The sequence below is a fragment of the Glycine soja genome, chromosome 19 (assembly GCF_004193775.1).
Source record: "Glycine soja cultivar W05 chromosome 19, ASM419377v2, whole genome shotgun sequence".
Classification (NCBI taxonomy): Eukaryota; Viridiplantae; Streptophyta; class Magnoliopsida; order Fabales; family Fabaceae; genus Glycine; species Glycine soja.
Genome location: NC_041020.1, coordinates 43,699,883 through 43,717,705, shown reverse-complemented (window position 1 = coordinate 43,717,705; position 17,823 = coordinate 43,699,883). Strand labels below are relative to the sequence as shown.

The 17,823-nt window shown below is 33.5% G+C and overlaps 3 protein-coding genes across 13 annotated transcripts; 2 read left to right on the top strand and 1 right to left on the bottom strand.

Annotated features, from left to right (window-relative positions):
• The first annotated feature begins 515 nt into the window (after nucleotides 1–515).
• On the top strand, nucleotides 516–5,340 carry LOC114400653 (interactor of constitutive active ROPs 2, chloroplastic-like). 9 transcript variants are annotated; one of them, XM_028363207.1, is made up of 7 exons: nucleotides 517–708; nucleotides 1,123–1,176; nucleotides 1,264–1,383; nucleotides 1,952–2,048; nucleotides 2,872–3,052; nucleotides 3,230–4,915; nucleotides 5,010–5,206. In XM_028363207.1, exons 4-6 carry the CDS (start codon nucleotides 2,029–2,031, stop codon nucleotides 4,898–4,900), a joined length of 1,872 nt encoding a protein of 623 aa, XP_028219008.1. In that variant the 5' UTR covers nucleotides 517–708; nucleotides 1,123–1,176; nucleotides 1,264–1,383; nucleotides 1,952–2,028; the 3' UTR covers nucleotides 4,901–4,915; nucleotides 5,010–5,206. The 9 variants fall into 9 exon arrangements, with proteins under 9 accessions (XP_028219004.1, XP_028219013.1, XP_028219008.1 ...); XM_028363205.1 differs by having other exon boundaries at nucleotides 517–761; XM_028363208.1 differs by lacking the exon at nucleotides 1,264–1,383.
• Nucleotides 5,341–7,240: 1,900 nt separating this feature from the next.
• LOC114398947 (40S ribosomal protein S23) lies at nucleotides 7,241–9,006 on the top strand. Its single transcript, XM_028361040.1, has 4 exons — nucleotides 7,241–7,396; nucleotides 8,151–8,306; nucleotides 8,405–8,531; nucleotides 8,676–9,006. The coding sequence occupies exons 1-4, from the start codon at nucleotides 7,392–7,394 to the stop codon at nucleotides 8,814–8,816; spliced, it is 429 nt and encodes a 142-aa protein (XP_028216841.1). The 5' UTR covers nucleotides 7,241–7,391; the 3' UTR covers nucleotides 8,817–9,006.
• Nucleotides 9,007–11,242: 2,236 nt separating this feature from the next.
• Nucleotides 11,243–15,599, bottom strand: LOC114400325 (flocculation protein FLO11-like). 3 transcript variants are annotated; one of them, XM_028362739.1, is made up of 9 exons: nucleotides 15,258–15,597; nucleotides 14,950–15,141; nucleotides 14,588–14,866; nucleotides 14,189–14,223; nucleotides 13,570–13,668; nucleotides 13,266–13,419; nucleotides 13,029–13,166; nucleotides 12,526–12,947; nucleotides 11,262–12,285 (listed from the first exon to the last, which is right to left on the bottom strand). In XM_028362739.1, exons 1-9 carry the CDS (start codon nucleotides 15,382–15,384, stop codon nucleotides 11,542–11,544), a joined length of 2,190 nt encoding a protein of 729 aa, XP_028218540.1. In that variant the 5' UTR covers nucleotides 15,385–15,597; the 3' UTR covers nucleotides 11,262–11,541. The 3 variants fall into 3 exon arrangements, with proteins under 3 accessions (XP_028218538.1, XP_028218539.1, XP_028218540.1); XM_028362737.1 differs by having other exon boundaries at nucleotides 11,243–12,285; nucleotides 12,526–13,166; nucleotides 15,258–15,599; XM_028362738.1 differs by having other exon boundaries at nucleotides 11,243–12,285; nucleotides 12,526–13,166; nucleotides 13,266–13,416; nucleotides 15,258–15,599.
• Nucleotides 15,600–17,823: the final 2,224 nt, after the last annotated feature.

Sequence of the window (17,823 nt, the reverse complement as noted above, 5' to 3'; positions counted from 1 at the left end):
AGATTTCATGTTCTAAGCATCTCTTTCTCCTTATATTACACTCTTCTAAATGAATGAGAAAAATTGTTTAAGTAGATCCCATGCTCTAAGCATTTCTTCCTTCTTATGTTACACTCTTCTAAATGAATGAAGTATTAGTATGTTTGAAATATATTCATGTTGAGAATAAATAGTTATTCTTTTTACGGTGAAGGTAAAACATTAAATATGTATTTTGACTCTTTCATAGTATCTGGCATGGAGAAGAATTGATTTTATATGTTATTCAAACACATTATATCACATTTCCATCCAATTTCTTTCTTCTATATTTCTCTCTTCCATTTTTATCAAATCAAAATAAACTCCATTAACATATAAGTAACTATTTTTAATCTCTTTATTTTCCTCTCAACAAAATAAAATGGAGAAATGAGAAATGCCAATAATTCCAGTAGTCCACACAGTCCACCCCCAATGAGCATTGAGTTGAGGTCGCATAATAAGTGAAGTGGAAAGAAGCGCGTGGAAGCCAAAGAGCGTTGTCATTAATGATGTCTTGGCTTCAAACGTATTTTTGGTGTTGGCTCCTACTTTCGCCTCTGACACAGAAAATACAATGACACAAACTCGGGAACTGAGCAACAGCACATAAACCAAACTCATCTCACTCACTCACCTTCCTTCTATATTCTAATTTCTAATGCCTTCTCTTCCCTCCAACACTAGGTAGGGTTTACCTCTCTTCACACTTCACACATTGCCATTTGAACATTATTTGGGTGAGACTTCTCATAAACTCATTACTATACTCTCTTCCGTCAACTGTTGCTGCTGCTCCACATTGATTCTTCTTCTTTTCCTTGGTTGCGTTCTCAATTATATTCAGTGTTTTTTTCAAACAACATTTGATTTTTTTCTAAAGGGTAATTTAGTTTAGCGATCCTCAGTTTGCTGGCTGCTGAGTTGGTTTGTGTTTGTTTTATTTCTCAATGTTTTGCTTCTCTAACTTTCTCCTAAGAACACTTCACACTTACAAGTTTCTTTCTTTTTAGTCTTTTGAATGTCCCATTCTCAAGTTGGGATTTTTTTTTTGGCTATTTGCTGGGGACACTAATTTTGAGTTGGGTTTTTGTTTTTTAGTTGTTGTTAAAAGATTGTTGGTTGCAACACAACATGTAGCTTGTTTTTACTGAGGTAGGTGCAGGATCTCTGCCCATGCTGTCTCTGTGTTTATTTTACTATTCCTTTGTATTAGTTAATACTGGTTATTTGGTATTTTAGGATGCATGTCATGTAGATCTGGGTTTCTGTGGGTCAAAGATTCGTGTGCTGTCATTGGACTCTTCAACTTTGTGTCTTGTTCCAAACTGGAGTTTCACTCAACTAAAAAGAAGAAAAGGGGTCAGAAAATGAAAAAAACTGTTCCTACTTTTCTCAGCTTCACCTGTCTTTTTATGTTTCGAAAATTTTGGCAAGGAATCTGGAAATTCACTGTTAGCAACAAGGCTTATAGGTTACGTTGCAGAAGAGGAACTGAAAAAATGAAAAACTATTTCTTAAATTCTGAAACTTGAAAGTGTGTTGAAACCTTGGTTGTCTGTGTGAACTTTGCCTGATAATTTCTTATTACAGAATTTAATGTTAGTGCAGCATTATGTGGTTGTGGTATGCTAACGGACACTGGAGTGGCGTTAATGACAGTTATTTAAGGATTTTGGTGCAAGGTTTTATATTTATTTTGCTTTTTTTTTTTGGTATTTTGAATTTGGTAAGTGGTAGTGGAGTTAGTTTACTTGGAGTATCTTTGAAGGAATTATATGCTGTTTGTTATGGTTTTTTACTTTTTTGTTGTTTTTGTTAAGTTAAATGCTTATTTGTGGTGTGCATCTGCCGAGAACTATTTATTTTTTGTCATGCTATAAATCAAATTCCTTTTTGCCCTTATTTCTTACTCAGTTTCCTATTGCAGGAATTAGTGGGTCAGGGAGTTTAAAGAAGTGATCTTTTCGTTTTCCTTTGTATCCCAAGGCTTTGGGAGATTAAAATATGCAGACACCAAAAGCAAGGTAAGATTGGATTATCTAACACTTTTCTTGCTTTCTATTTTCTCTGTCACCATACATGACTGTATAACTATTTCTGGGGTCTAAATGAGGGATGAATCACTCTCTTTTATTAGATTTGGATGTGTAAATAAAGGATTGCTAGTTTGTAAAATGAAACATGAAAAAATAATTATGGATGCATCTCTTTAATTGCAGTTGATTAGTAAACTCCAAAACTACCACATTATGAATGTTGCTGAAAGAAATTTGTAAAGTAATTTTTCTTTGTTGCTAGGTGGAAAAATATTTCCTTTAAATGAACTTCTCCCAGCTCTTGTTGTGCTTGAGGCAATCTTCTATGCTTCTCTACTTCATTGCCTGATCCATTATGCTTGTGTGGCCCTAGTTTTTTTTTTATACATGTGGCCCTTAGTTTTAGTTTCACACACTTACGTTGGAAAATGTGATGTTGTTATTTGGCTTGGGTGACATCACAAACTTCTAGTTATCAGGATGCCTTAAAACTGAAGGTATTAGTAATAAGATGAATCTGAAGAAAGGCCTTTTCATTTCTTGCGACAAATATATCATTCTTGTACTTTAGCAATTATCATCTGGTCATGATATTGATCATAAAGTTATTTGGCCTCAACTTTAGCTAAATCTGAATTTGTCACTGGTCTATCCTTGAGAGGGCAACACCTGTTTGAATGATGCTTGAAAATAGTGTTGCATATCTTCATCCAATTGATGGATTCTCATGATTTGACCACTTCAGTATGTTACATTCTAATTCTTACATTTGTTTATGCATATTAATTGGCTTATGGCTGACTGTAAGTAGAGTCGGTATGTCAGAAGTGCCCCAAAAGAAATCTCCTGCAACCCCTCGAACTGCCCATCAGTTGAAGACACCAAACTCTGATGCAGACTCTGTCTCCTCTCCAAATGCTGCAAAAAAGACTTCAAAAGATAGAAGTCCAAAGATCATTGAACGCAGGTCACCTCATAGTCCAATATCTGAGGTATTTGAAGTTAACTCGTGTCTTGAGCTGAATTACCCGATCTTGGGTACAATTATTTAAGCATTTCATAAATCCATTGTCTATATGTATATATATAAAATATGAAATATTATCTTATTGTCAGTTTATAATTTTTATATTCACTCTGTCTTCTCTCTCTTTATCATCTGGCTCTAGAAAAAACGACCTAGTAAGGTCCAGGAATTGGAATCTCAGATTGCTCGGCTTCAAGAAGATCTGAAGAATGCTAAGGATCAACTTAACTCATCTGAGTCATGGAAGAGAAAAGCTCAACAGGAGGCTGAAGAGGCAAAGAAGCAACTTGTAGACATGATGAAAGAGCTTGAGGAATCCCATCAACAGCTTTTGGACTTTTCGGCTTCTGAAGAAGTGAGGCTTCAAGAGCTCCGCAAAATTTCTCAGGATCGAGATCGAGAATGGCAATCTGAAATACAGGCTGTCCAAAAGCAACAGGCAATGGATTCGGCTGCCTTGGCATCTGCCATGAATGAAATACAGAAATTGAAAATTCAACTTGAAAGAGTATGTGAGTCTGAAGCTACTCAGATCAACAGTGCAGAATCAGCTCATGCTGAGATTCAGGAATTGAAGATGGAGCTTGATAAAACTCTCTTTTTGGTAGAAAAGCTAAAAAGTGAGCTAAGTGATTACAAAGAATCCGAATCCAGGGTCATGGAAGTAGTTGGTAAAATGCAAATGCAATTGGAAACAGCAAATCAGACTGTGGAAACACTTAGGTCAGATGGCATGAAAGCAGCAGAAGCTTACAAATCTTTGGCTTTAGAGTTGGAGCAATCAAGAACTCAAGCAAAATCATTGGAAGCACTTGTGAGTAAACTTCAGGCTGATTTGCTTAGCAGTGCAAACAAAAGTATATCAGGTTCAACTCCAACCAATGAAAATGGACCTTCTCAGGAAAATGGAGAAAATGAGGAAATAAACCAGCTCAAAGCTGAGCTTATCTCTGCAAAAGTTGAAGTGGGGAAGTTGAAGTCTGCATTGGATATTTCTGAGGTAAGATACCAGGAAGAGTATATCCAGAGCACATTGCAGATTCGATGTGCTTTTGAACAACTGGAACTCACAAAATCAGAATCTAGTCAGAGAGAGGTTGAATTATATGAGGAATTGAGGAGAGCTAAAGCTAATACTGAAGAGCTAAGGGCAAGCCTGATGGACAAGGAATCTCAGTTTTTTAGTGTGTCGGAGGAGAATAAGGAGCTCAATTCCAAGATCAAGGAAAACCAATCTACTAAAAGGCAATCTGAACTTGTGATAGAGCTAAAAAAATTGGTTGCTGATGTTGAAGAGTTGAAGGAAAAGTTGTTAGATAGAGAGACAGAACTGCAAAATATAGCGGTGGAAAACAGTATGCTCAAGATGGAATTAAAAGAGTTCAAGACGAATAAAATCACCAATGAGGCCCTTGCTTCAGCTGAAGCAGCAAGGGCAGCAGAGCAAGAGGCTTTGACAAAACTTGGCCACATAACAGAAGAGGCTGATAAAAGCAACAAAAGAGTGGCTCGGGTGACCGAGCAGTTAGATGCTGCTCAGGCTGCAAATTCAGAGTTGGAAGCCGAACTAAGGAGACTGAAAGTTCAGTCAGATCAGTGGAGAAAGGCAGCCGAAGCAGCCGCCTCTATGATTTCTGCTGGAAACAACGGGAAATTTGTGGACCGAAACTGCTCACGTGAAAACAGCTTCAATTCTGTTACTGGCAAGATGAATTCACCTTATTTATTAGACACAGATGACGAGTCACCTAAGAAGAAAAATACAAACATGTTGAAGAAGATTGGAGTTTTGTGGAGGAGGAACCATCATTAAGTAGATGCGGCCCAGGTAATGGTAATCATTGCCTACACTTCGATATGTTGGCTAAATGGCTTTACTTTTATGTGGTTTCTCATTGTTACGTTTTTTTGGTCATTGGTAGGTATTTTGTGGTATCAAGTTTCATGAGTAGTGACCATTTAAGCAGCTCCTCAGGGAAATTGTGATAAACTCGTGACTGATATTGTGTAGTAGTTAGATATGTCGAACCTGCAGTAATGAAGCGGCTTCTTAATGACGCAGAGTTAATGTAGACCACTATATTTGTTTCTACGAATCATGTATGTTTTCTTGCCACCATATCATTATAGTTTACGAGAAATGCGACCCCCAAAAAAAGTGTAGGTTCCCTTGCAATGATGAATTTATCCATCATATTATCAAATTGTATTTGCTCATATTTATCCATCATTTATCATATGCCTCTTTATTCATTCTACGTAGCTTCCTATCATCGTTTTCGTCTTATGTTTGGACCCGGCGATTGGCAGTGAAACGGGTGGAATGGTTAATTTTTCATTGAGGATATATTAGTTTTTGAGGAATGTTTAATTATGATTAAAAAATAACAAAAAAATAGAGGGCTATTATGTTATTATATTAAATGGTTTAAAACTGGTGGTTCAAAATCTAAAATAATCAAATGTTTCGGAAGGGTAACACTCAATATTTGAGTAAACAATTAAAATTATTTTTTAAAAGATACAGAATCAAAGTAAATTTTAATAATTTTTTAAAAAATAGAAGTAAGAAACTAGAAATGTATTTTACTCATTTGAATCTTCATGATAGGTTTGGATGCGCTTCAGTGAAGCCTTAAGAGCATTATAAACAGGGAGTTACCATTGGTCCCATTGTAATTGCTTTTGGTCTTTATTAAGAGGTTGTTTCTATTTTTTATTCCAAAAATGTCATTTTCATGGAATCATGATTTAGTTGAATGATGATTCTTTATTGTGTAATTATTTTTGCATTTCCTTTATTACAATGAAATTGTAATTTTTTTATATAATATCATGTTTTTATTGTATTTTTTTTATCACTTCAAACATAATAACAAAATCACAATTTTTGTTATTTTTTTTCATCCCCTGTGATTTTGTTGTTTAATTTGTTTTCATAACACAATTTTGTTAAGATGAAAAAACATTGAATAAGAGAATCTAAATCAAAAAAATAGATAACGGAATCATAATTTTATTATGACAAGAAAGGAAAGGAGGAGGGTTTGGAAGAGAAGGGCTAGGAGAGGAAAGGAGGACACAGATGGGGAGAGAGAAGGTGGGAGACACAGGGAAGGGAAAGAAGGAAAAGGGAGGGTTGAAGAAATTTGAAGTTGGGACAAAAGGATATTTTGACAATAAGGTAGGGATCAATAGTAGCACCCTTATAAATAAAGTCTACGTTTATGAATCTCTTGAACCCAACTTGGTTATAACAAGGATGCCAAGGACAACACCCATTAGTAAGAAGAGTAACAAGCGCTTTCAAATTTGAGTAAACTCTGATCTTACGTAAGTCTCTTCCTTAATTCAGCTTAAGACCAAAAAGAATTCCCAACAACTGTCAACTGGGCAGAAAATACAACTATAAATTCAATAGAATAAAAGGGCAAGTTCAACCTTTTTATTAAGGTCCCTTACCTTAAGGGCAGTGCCCTGGCAAGTGCCTAGTTGTAGGATCCGTTCTTGAATTCCTCACATCCATTATTCAAGGCATATTAGAGAAGACAATATATACTATATTGTAAAACTATTGGCCAATGGCGAATCGCAACAACGCTTTTGGTTTTAATATAGAGATAAACACATCAAATATCATCTTGGGAAAAAAGTATAACGTTTCTCATCTTAGGATATGTAAAAATTTTAATGATTAGAAAAATAACAACAACAAAAAAAAGATTTCTATAGAAGAAAACAAAAGCTGAACTTTTACGTGAGACAAAATAAAGCACTTAAAATTAAACTTTAACTATTCTTTTAACATTTTGTAAAGTACTTTTTGATAAACAATTTCATTTTAATATTTTGGAAAGTATTTTCTATAACGCAAAACAATATTTCAAAAAGTAATTTCCAAAATGTTAAAAATAAATTGTTTCAAAATGTATTTTTCAGAATGTTAAAATCAAAACATTGTTACGGAAAATATATTTCTGAATAATGATTTTGTATGAATGTTATGGATATAAAGGGTTTATATGACAATAAAAATAGAAAAAAATAAAATAAGAGTGCACTTAGCAAAAAAGGGGAAAGGATGTAGCAAAATCCGAAAAGAGCCCGAAGAAACTGGATCCAAAGTCGTTGAGCCGAACCTAGTAGTCTAGAAAGAGAGGCCCTGACATAATAGCCTTCAATCTTTATATAAACACCACGACACTCCTTATTCAGGGTTAGGGTTTTACACTGCGGCAGCTACTTCGGCTCCATCTTCTTCGATCTCTCAAACTCTATCGGCGCAGAACCAATCCTATATCACTATGGGGTAATGCAACATTACTTTTTCGACAATTATTATTGTTCTTCTTATTTTCCTGAACTAATTATTATTGCAAAATTCTCCTGAAATTGCTATGTCTGATTCCAAACTTTGATATTTTTGTTAACATTGGAGATTCTTACCGCCCTTGATCCTTTTGTTGCTCAATTTTGATTACCATTGGATAATTTGCATTTATGGTCTGTTTTTGTTTTATTAAGGAGCTTATATCATGTGGTGTGTGTTGTTTAGTTATTGCTGCTTTGTGTGGATCCATGTCCAGCAAATCTTCTCATGGCTTTTTCCGATATGAAAACTTTTTTTTTCTAGTATCAGACTTGTGTAGGGATTGTGCTGTGTGTTTTGGTTCATTTCTTGACACTACGTTCTAATGGTGTTTGCTCTACCAACTACTTTGTTGACGATGTTCCAAAATCATTTTTTGAGTTTTGGTATTGCATTCACTAGAACATTAATTGAATTTTGTCTGTTCATTTTGCCTAGTGGGATAGGACTATTGTCATGGTGTTTTAAGATCAATAGAATGTGGTTTATTTGTTTCCATCAACAATAGTGGTTTATCCTTTTAGAAATGATATTCATAGAATGTCGAGTGGGATATAGGACTATTTGTTGTTAAATGTCATTATTCCTTTATGCATGCAGATTGCAAACTAATATAGGACTATTTGTTTTTAAATTTTCATATGAACCCATGGAGTTAGAAAATTAAATCTTTGTCTTTTCTGACTTCTTTCAGGAAGACACATGGAATGGGAGCTGCCCGCAAGCTGAAGTCTCACCGTAGGAGACAAAGGTGGGCTGACAAGTCATACAAAAAGTCTCATCTTGGAAATGAATGGAAGAAGCCTTTTGCTGGTTCATCCCATGCAAAGGGTATTGTTCTTGAAAAGATGTAAGATTAATATAACTCGTACTGTGTTGCATTTACTTGCATACTTTCTCAATTAGATCATCTGGTGTTAAGAAATTATTATGTTATTCTATCTGCAGAGGTATTGAGGCTAAGCAGCCCAACTCTGCCATTCGAAAATGTGCCAGGGTTCAACTCATCAAAAATGGGAAGAAGATTGCTGCATTCGTGCCAAATGATGGTTGCTTAAATTACATTGAAGAGAATGTAAGAAGTTAAATTGATCATGTTATTTATATTATTTTGCTGCTATTGGTGATGCTGTTTTTGCCTATGCTCAATATACCATAAAATGTGGAAGGACAATTTTTTGAGTTGCTTTATAATACGGGGTGTGGTTGATGTTTGTAGGATGAAGTCTTGATAGCTGGATTTGGACGAAAGGGTCATGCCGTGGGTGATATTCCTGGAGTCAGATTCAAGGTCGTGAAGGTTTCTGGTGTGTCTCTCCTGGCTCTCTTCAAGGAGAAGAAAGAGAAGCCTAGGTCTTAGTCTTGTGGGACGTGTCCTCTCTAGTTTCTCCAAAAAATTATTATGAATTTTACTTCATGAGACTGGATGAGTTCTATGGACAATTTTGTATCTCTCTGGTAGCAATTTTTCTGAACTAAATTTGGTTCATATCTCATACTTGGGCTCCATTTTTATAGAGAATGCTTTGTGTGAAGTTCGGTCAATTTTACCTCATTTGGTACTGTGAAATGGTCACTATATGGTTTTAAAATAATTTATTTTTGATTGAATGAAGAATTTTACAAAAGTAATGTATCTTTCGCACAAATTTAAAATCCTTCAATAAAATGATTTTGTTTGGTTATTTAAAGCAACTATCTTGTAAAATACTGAATAACTCGTGTAACAGGGTATTTGATTGCCAGAATTTTTAATTAACACAATAGAATATGGATTTTAATAGCGTATATTGATCCGCAAAAGGATTTTTAATTGGTTATAAGTTATAACCTCTTCCTTTTTTCCTCAACGTCATACACGTGATGCTCTCTTGCTTGTCACCTCCTTTTAATCAATATCTTTCATTGTTGAAATTATAGTAAAAATTTAGAATGACTAAAATTCCTACAACTCATGCAAATCACGGTTCTCCCACCTGAAGCACGTCTCAGTCTAGTTGGCCTAGTTTAATTATTACGAAACGAAATTGTCCTAACTTGATTCCTATGTTTTTGTTAGGTCCTCTTGAAGACAGATAAGAGCAATGTAGAAGTGTTAAAACTATGCCTCCTGAATCCTGATTCTGGGCAAGTGGTAGTCAGAAATATGCAAGTTGGAAGCATAATTATGATTTTGGTCGCTTTTGGATGTAAATCAACAATTCACACTTTATTCTTGTTTGTCCCAAGTGACAAAATGTTACTTCCGTGTCATTTGTACCACTTGATGCGGTTTTATATTGAGGATGTTGCTTCTTGCACAACAGGAAGAAATAGTAAGAGTGTAGAAAGTTTTAATCTTATATTGAAAGGCGAATATATTGGAAGAGTGTTCAAACAAGCTGTTAAACAAGTTGGCTTCTAAAAGTATTTGGCCTTGTGCATTAGAATTATCCTCAATTCTTCATTAATTAAGTGGGAAGAATATTTTTATATCTTTATTCTTTGCTTAGCTATGAAGTTCTTAGATTAATCTTAGTCATTAGATGGCTAATGACTTGGTTTAGGGTGATTTTGCTAAACTAGTCATATATTAGTGTATTGTATCATAATTTAGCAATTCAAACCCTAACTCATTAATTAAGCATAATTATACTTAATTATCTCACTAATTAAGATTATGATTAAGTAAAACTAATCTAATTAAGCTATTAAAGTTAGTGTCTTTAATTGTAGACTTTTAGCTAATTGTTGTTTGATTGGTAATTCTAAATTTCTCTAGATTAAACTTATAAATTGAGGTACTTCCAAGGTAAGGTGTTTTGAGTTACTTATTTGAAGGGTTTCCTTATTGGAAGTTTTGAAATTTTCAATTTCTGTCTGCTAAACTAAATCTAAATGTGTATTCGTATTTTTTTGTCTAAGAGCTATATTCATTTCTTTCACAACATTTTAAACTAATGTTTGAATTTCTAAGTCAAAGTATTAACTGACAAAAGTTACAAATACTAAAGAAGTATTTTATTAAAAATGAGAAATGTTTTTTTTTTTTAACTTTTTACTCATTTTGCTATTTTGTTTGGATAAACAATTTTTCATGCATTAACTTATTTCTCCTTCTAGCTCACGGCAGTTAGTTGGATAAACAATTCACTTAAATACTAAAAAATAGAAAAGAAAAAAAAATGAAAATATACTGTTAAAAAAAAGCTAGATTAGGTGACTTGGTACAACGAGTTATATATATGTACACGCTACAGATGGAATTCGTTTTACCAAAAAATATGACACCTTTAAAAAAACTTAGTTTAGATTTAGGTTTTTTATTAAGTTATTTTTCTTTAACTAAATGCACTAAGACTAAAGTCTTTGGTTTGACTTATTTTGTCCAAATTAGTCCTTCTTATTTATTATTTGAATAGTTATAATTTTATACTATCTTTTACATTATAATTCATTTCTTATAAATAGAGATAGTATAACTAAATTTATTAATTAAATAATATAATAATTAATGACATTTATTTTATTTTATACTAAAAAATTGTTAGTTTAAATTATACTAGACTTGATTCTTTTAAGTAATATCTTCAGTTTAAATCTCGTAAATGAAAAAAAATATAATTAAAAAAAAATCACACAAGTCGATAAATAATTCATACCAACATAGTAACAAAAAAATAACATTTATTTTATGCCTAACTCAACTCAATAATTTGTTCAAGATTTATACTTATTCAAAGAATAAAATTTTGTTTATTTATTTAAGTCACTTCCTTATATAATGTTGGTTTCTGCAAAGGCATATAACAATGTTTAATGAAAATGCAAACGAATGCATCTCAGGCATTTAAATTCCCGATGGGAAACAGAACATGAAATCCAAAAGGATACACGACACCACGAGGTTCTTCTCGTTCAAAACATCGAAGACGAATTCACAGCAACGAATCCATGGGTAATACATCTAGAAGACCCATCAAATTAAAGTATAAATAGTATAACAAGTATTTCAAAAATGATAAAGACTATCCATTCATGACTTGGACAGTTTTGCACAAAGCAGCAAACTCAACAAACATATAGTTCAACTTAATTACACAATCTCACTCGTTTTCTTTCATAATAATGCTCTCCGGCACAGGCAAGTTGGTCGATTTAGCCTCTGAAACTGTTGAATCTGTAAAGACAACACCATCCATGTTACAAAAGGAATCTTTGACCGCAAAGGGTCTCCTTGTTGAAGCTACCACATCAAAGCTGGTTGGGGAGACATAAAGGTATGTAGTAGATAAACCATTAAATAATTCGTCTTTCTTAGGACAATCAATAAGCTCTTTGTGACTAGATAAATCCAGACCATTGGATTTATCTTGGAAGCTGATATCATTCTGCAATAAATAAAGGGAATCACTATTAAACTTTTCCCCTATCTCAAAATTTATGTCCATATGTCCAACTTGTTTGCTCAAACAATCAATTTGATCATCATGATGAGCATTTTCCTGGTTATTGACACCCTTAAGTGGTGGCAAATCATGATGAGCTTTCTCCACTACATGGAAGTGTGATGTATTTTCAACAGCACCAATGGATATGTCGGAAGAGCTTTTGCCATTCTGCACGCTATTAGATGTCTTAATTGCAACATCTAATGATTCATGAAAAGGATTTGGATGTGGAGGTTGCTGGTTGTTGGGTTTTGTATTATCAATTGAAACAAAAGATCTGGATGGTTGCAGCTTTCCAAGTTCTGCTTTGTTTTGGCCTTCTCTTGGACTTTCAGCTCCATGTTTTGGCAAGCCACCAGGTACAACAGACCCACGTGGAGTGCGCACTAAGGGCTTCACCTGCACAACAATATGACACCAATTCAACAAATGCAGTGTAATAGAGAGATAACGAAAGAAATAGGAAAAGTAAAATATCATAATTTGCAGAAGCACATATTCCACCAGGAAAACTCACTAAATAGTATGTGACCAAAGTCATAATGATATGAAATCTGTACATTTTTCCAATAAAATGGTACTAACCACTAACCAACAAGGTTTCTGGCTTACATCAAATATAAACAAGGCAAAACTCACCCCATCAAAATAACCAATCTTTGGTGAAGGCAGTCGAAGGCCTGAAGGTTTCTTGGAAACTGGAGGAAGAACTGTCGCTCCAGGCACTGTCCTTTCCTTCTGACTAATAATCCCACTTTGCCGAGCCTCTTGCCTTTCTAAGCTTGAATCACTCAGAGGAGTCTGAGGGTGTGTACCTTGATCTGCATCAGTGTTCAATAAAACCTTTCTGCTTGACCCACAATCAATGCTGGGCCTTGAACTATTACACACACGTTTAGCCATAGAAGTTGTTGAGGATGACTCTGATGAAGACCAGTCACTGATAGAGCTAGCGGGCGAAATACTAGAAGAAAGCTTTGTGGCAGACATCAACCTTGAAAGACTAGAAATCTCAGGTTCAGCTTTATTTCTTGAAGCAACCCTTGAAGGTGTTTTGACAACTGGGCAACATGAGGTTGGCTTATAACTTCTTTTTAAGTAACTAAAAGAAGATTTACCAATATTGTCAGATAAATTGTTACCAGAAGATGTGGAAGTCACTGATTTAGTCCTGGTTGATACTGTCGGACCAGAAGGTGATTTGGATGGTAGTGTGGGCTTAGGCACAGAACCTCGAGAACCTCTAACAACAGATGCTTTTGCCACTGAACTGACTCTATCTGAAGAGGTCAAAGGAAAATGAAAGTTAACTACAGCTCAGAAAATGGTAACCATTATGCCAAAATGAGAAGTGGAAAAATGCTAAAGCAAGGTCTAACCACCAACTATTCGTTTTGCCTTGTCCCTTTCACTTTTGACATGTGGATTGCCAAGTGAATCTCTCTTGGATGGAATTGTGGAACTTAAACTAGACCTTCCGGGTACCTTTGATTGCATTAAAATAGATGACTCTCTCCTTGTAGCCACATGCTTCTTCAAAATAAGAAAAATAGTTAGGTATATAATCAGTTAATCACTCAAAATTTCATTGAACAAGCCTCAGTGCTTTGGTCCTCTGCCAATCATTAGTAAGCAAAATTAGAAAAGCCACTGGTTCTCTTCAGTGGTTTTATTTAGTTATACCTGTGGAATTTGGGGGAAAATAGGATTATTCTTCTTCGTCATTTTCCCAAATCCTTGCATGCCAGCACTTGGATTCTTAGAAGCAGGTGGGACCTTCATCTAATGGCAGTACAAAGTTATTGCAGATTTTTATTTTATTTGTGTGTGTGTGAGAGAGGGGAGGGGTTACAAAATGGGCCCATGGGACTGATGGGAGGCAATGTGGCAAACATTGTGTCCATATTCACCACCGTGCTCAAGTAGAAATCCTCTCCATTTCTCAAAGGAAATGGACATCTCCATTTACATGGCTGTGTGTGTATAAAAATGATCATGTCTATTTGTTCAGAGTTGCAAATTTCCTTTACTCATCATAGAAATGAAGATGTCCATTTTCTCAATAAAAATGGAGAGGGTCTCTACTCACCATGCACTCTGCGATAATAGGTGCCTCTGTGATAGGATAACTTTGGGGACACATACTACACCCATAAAGTCTTGTACAGCTGAGCTATCAACCTACAGCTGAACCAACACACTTGGGCAGCACCATAAACATTTTTTTTTGAAGTATTCTTGAGAATCATTCAGACATTAACATTACAAAAACTTTCTAGTCTTTATCACAAATGCAATTTACCTTATTGCAAGAAACCATGCCAACCTTTTTCGAAGCTGAAAAAAAAAACCAGAAATCAACAATTTGACCAATCGGGTATGAATCAGTACACCAAAATAAAAGCAGAGAAGAATAAATAAATTTCAAACACTCGTCAGAAATTCAGAATGCACACGTTTCGATTTTATTTTTTTAAAAAGGCATCTAAAATATTCGTCCACTCATTCCATGCATCTAGAAAAAAAAATTAGTGTTACAAGTTTATGAAAAAACAAATCCTTAATTGTGATAACTAGTTAATATAAAATCACGGAACCAATCTGGCCTCTCTCAACCTATGCTTTATAAATGCTCTTCATAATTCACAAACAGATTGCAAGGATCTATGCTGAATACCACAGAGTGGAGACAAAGACATACAGTCATGAGTTTGGAACAATGGAACCGAAGGGGAAGATGGCACTTTGATGTTTGACGCTGCAGGGCTGGACTTTTTGCTAGATTTCTGAATTGAAGCTCTTACATCCTCAAATAAATCACCCTCCATCTCCACACTTTCAAAGGTCAAGCTATCACTCGCTAACGTAGAAATGGACTCACACGACTTGTACACATCCTCTTGAATAGACGGTAATTCAGGCTTCTCATCCTTCTCAACACCTTCAATTATAATAGTCAACTCCTCCGGATCCAAAACCCCTGAAAATCACGCATCAATTAAACACAAAACTACTCAACATCCAATCAAACAAAACAAATTGCAAGTACAGAAAGAAAGGTACCGGCGCTGGTGAAAAAGGCACTGTCCCAGGCTAAACTCTTGCGCAGATTGCATTTGCTGTTTTTCTTAGGTTTTCCGATTCCGGATGAGTCGTTGGAGTGAGGCTCGTGGTCCCATTGTTGGAGTTTGGTGGCGGCGTCTTCGAACTTCTTCGAGTTCGGCGTGTACAACACATCGGCCTGCTCTTGGTTCTCTGAAATGGAAGATCTGAATGAGTTTTGTTTGATCTCGACGGATGCATAAAACGGCAAACAATTGAGAATAAGTGGTGTCGTTTGCAGTTAAATGAGAAGAGAAGAGAAAGATAACCTGAACGTTGGTGGCTGAGAGGGTTTCCATCGAGAAGCGAATCGTCGGCGGAGGAAACGTCGATGATGCTGAGGCGCCGGTCTTGGAAGTTGCTCTTTCTCAGGGAACTCGCCGGTTCGGAAATCATCGGAGGAATGGAGAGAGTGGCGAAGAAGGAAAAAAGAAAAGGAGGGAGAGGTTTTGGTTTCTGAAAATTTTCAACTTTGGTGAAGCGGCTAGTGTGTAAAAAGGAAGGGACTATTCCACTTCAGTTTGAAAATATTAAATATAAAAGGGTGACACTGTGACCTGCTAGCAAATCCGATGAACGGGAGCGTCTTGTGTAACATCATTCGTCACCACGTGCGACTAGCCATTTCTTTTTCTGCTTCGTCTGTCCTTTCAGTTTTCAACTAATGTTCCTTGATTGTGGCAAGTTTTTTTTTTATTTCTTTTTAAATTTTCTAAAGAATAATGATTTTTTTTTAAAAAAAGTAGGAAAGAAATTTATTTTAAATCAATGGAATTTAAGTTATTTAAACATGTGGTTAATGGTTTTTATTTTAACATGTTATTGTTACAGAATAATTAATATGTGTCAGATAACTTTTATTGAAATTTTGTGTTTTAATAATAATTAATGTGAGTTAATATTAACATAATTATAATAATTATTTGCTCTTGTTATTCATATTTCTGTTTTTTAAGTACACTTGGTACATCCCTTTTTATCTCAATTATTTATTATATTTTTTTCTTAAAGAAATATACTCATTTTATTTTCCAAAAATGAATTCTTGAAATTATAATTGATAGTTTCAGATGTACACTTCTAGAATATGTATATATTTTTTAATGAAATATTATTTAATAATTGAGATGGTCGACGAGAAATAAAAAAAGAACATAAATATTTATCTTATATCTATGTTTATTAGTCTTATTTTCATTTTATCTTTATCATTCTTTAAACTCTAATTATAAACTATATTCATTATATAATAATGTATATTTATTATTATTATACGGTATTTTGTGTTTTCCTTCGAGTGGCACTACATTTCAATGTACCTTTGTTACTAACTTCATATATTATACACCTTAATTACAAAACAAAACTTTTGATGATGATTTATTTTCTTTAAGCATGTTTACTCATTTTTAATCTAAGTCTACCTCAATAATTCAATGTCAGGTGAATTTAATGATAAACGTACCTTAAAAAAACATTGTCACATAAAGAAAAACATAAAATATTATATAATAATAATGAAAATACAATATTGTATAGTGAATATATGGCAATGACAATTTAAAATCAAGGTTTAAAAAATAATAAAGATAAGATGAAATAAGATTTTAGAGGATTTAAAAAATATTAATGATAGGATGAAAATAAAACCAATAAACATGTGTATAAGATAAATATTTATCATTCTTTTTATTTATCGTCAACCATCTTAATTCTTAAGTGATATTTTATTAAAAATATATATACATATTTCAAAAGTACATCTCCGAAACTATGAATCATAATTTCAAAGATATATTTATGGGACAAATAACTATGAATTGTTGTGGAGATACATATATGAAATAGGTATATGTAATCTTGGAAATATATGTCTTGAAAACATTTCTTTAAGAAAAAAGGATATGACGGGTAATTGAAAGGTAGAAAGGAGATATGTGTGTACTTAGAAAAAATAGTGGGTGTAAATAACAAGAGCCTAACTATCTATCATTTTTAGCTTAATCTATGTGAACTTAAATGAATATATATATATATATATATATATATATATATATATATATATATATATATATATATATATATATATATATGTGAGTGTTTACCCATAATGAGAATTTTATTAAGTTTACACAATATAAGAAGACTATAATTTTCAATATTAAGAATATATATGGTTTTTTCTTTCCATTTGAAAAGTTAAAAAAGTCCTATTGTAGAATAAAAAAACTTTAGTTGATGAAGAACCATAAAGCCACTGTTTACATTATTCATCGATGGTTCATAATTCAAGGATTGTTGAATAAAACTTAGATAAAAAATCAACTATGAATCTAAATATTTTATCTATTTTTTAATAATGAAACATTGAAAATATGCTTTGATATCACTTTTTGAGATTTTTAATCCTTAATCCCAACACTTGATTCTTTAGTGTGGTTCTTCCATCTTAATCACATTTTTTTATAAAACAAAATTTGAACTTAAAATCTTACTTAAAAATACTCAGCAATCCAAAGCCAGACTAAATCCCAGGGGTCATATATAAAAGGTTATATTTCTAACTTTTTTATTTAACAAGTAATAATAGTTATATTTTATGATATTTTATAAATTTAAAATATTTTAAATATAAATATTTAAATTTATACGTACAAGAGATGAAACTTATAATTGTAAATAAATTTGGTCAAGCAGTAAATAGTGTGTGGAAAAATAAAGGAAAGAAAGATCAAATCGCACAAATAAAGAAAAATACATAAACTCAAAGTTCTTAATTGTAAGAAGAAAAGTTGATAGATTCAAATGTATTGCAGAAGTAATAGAAAATATGAA

Excerpts from the sequence above, each read along its gene's own strand:
- LOC114400653 (XM_028363203.1), top strand. The coding sequence starts at position 2,029 with ATGCAGACACCAAAAGCAAG. Across the intron at positions 2,049-2,871 it reads ATGCAGACACCAAAAGCAAG|AGTCGGTATGTCAGAAGTGC; the intron begins GTAAGATTGGAT and ends GACTGTAAGTAG. Across the intron at positions 3,053-3,229 it reads CTCATAGTCCAATATCTGAG|AAAAAACGACCTAGTAAGGT; the intron begins GTATTTGAAGTT and ends ATCTGGCTCTAG.
- LOC114398947 (XM_028361040.1), top strand. Across the intron at positions 8,307-8,404 it reads GGTATTGTTCTTGAAAAGAT|AGGTATTGAGGCTAAGCAGC; the intron begins GTAAGATTAATA and ends TTCTATCTGCAG. Across the intron at positions 8,532-8,675 it reads TAAATTACATTGAAGAGAAT|GATGAAGTCTTGATAGCTGG; the intron begins GTAAGAAGTTAA and ends TGATGTTTGTAG.
- LOC114400325 (XM_028362737.1), bottom strand. The coding sequence starts at position 15,384 with ATGATTTCCGAACCGGCGAGTTCCCTGAGAAAGAGCAACTTCCAAGAC. Across the intron at positions 14,867-14,949 it reads TGCCTTTTTCACCAGCGCCG|GGGTTTTGGATCCGGAGGAG; the intron begins GTACCTTTCTTT and ends CGTGATTTTCAG. Across the intron at positions 13,669-14,188 it reads GCATGGTTTCTTGCAATAAG|ATGAAGGTCCCACCTGCTTC; the intron begins GTAAATTGCATT and ends TACTGCCATTAG.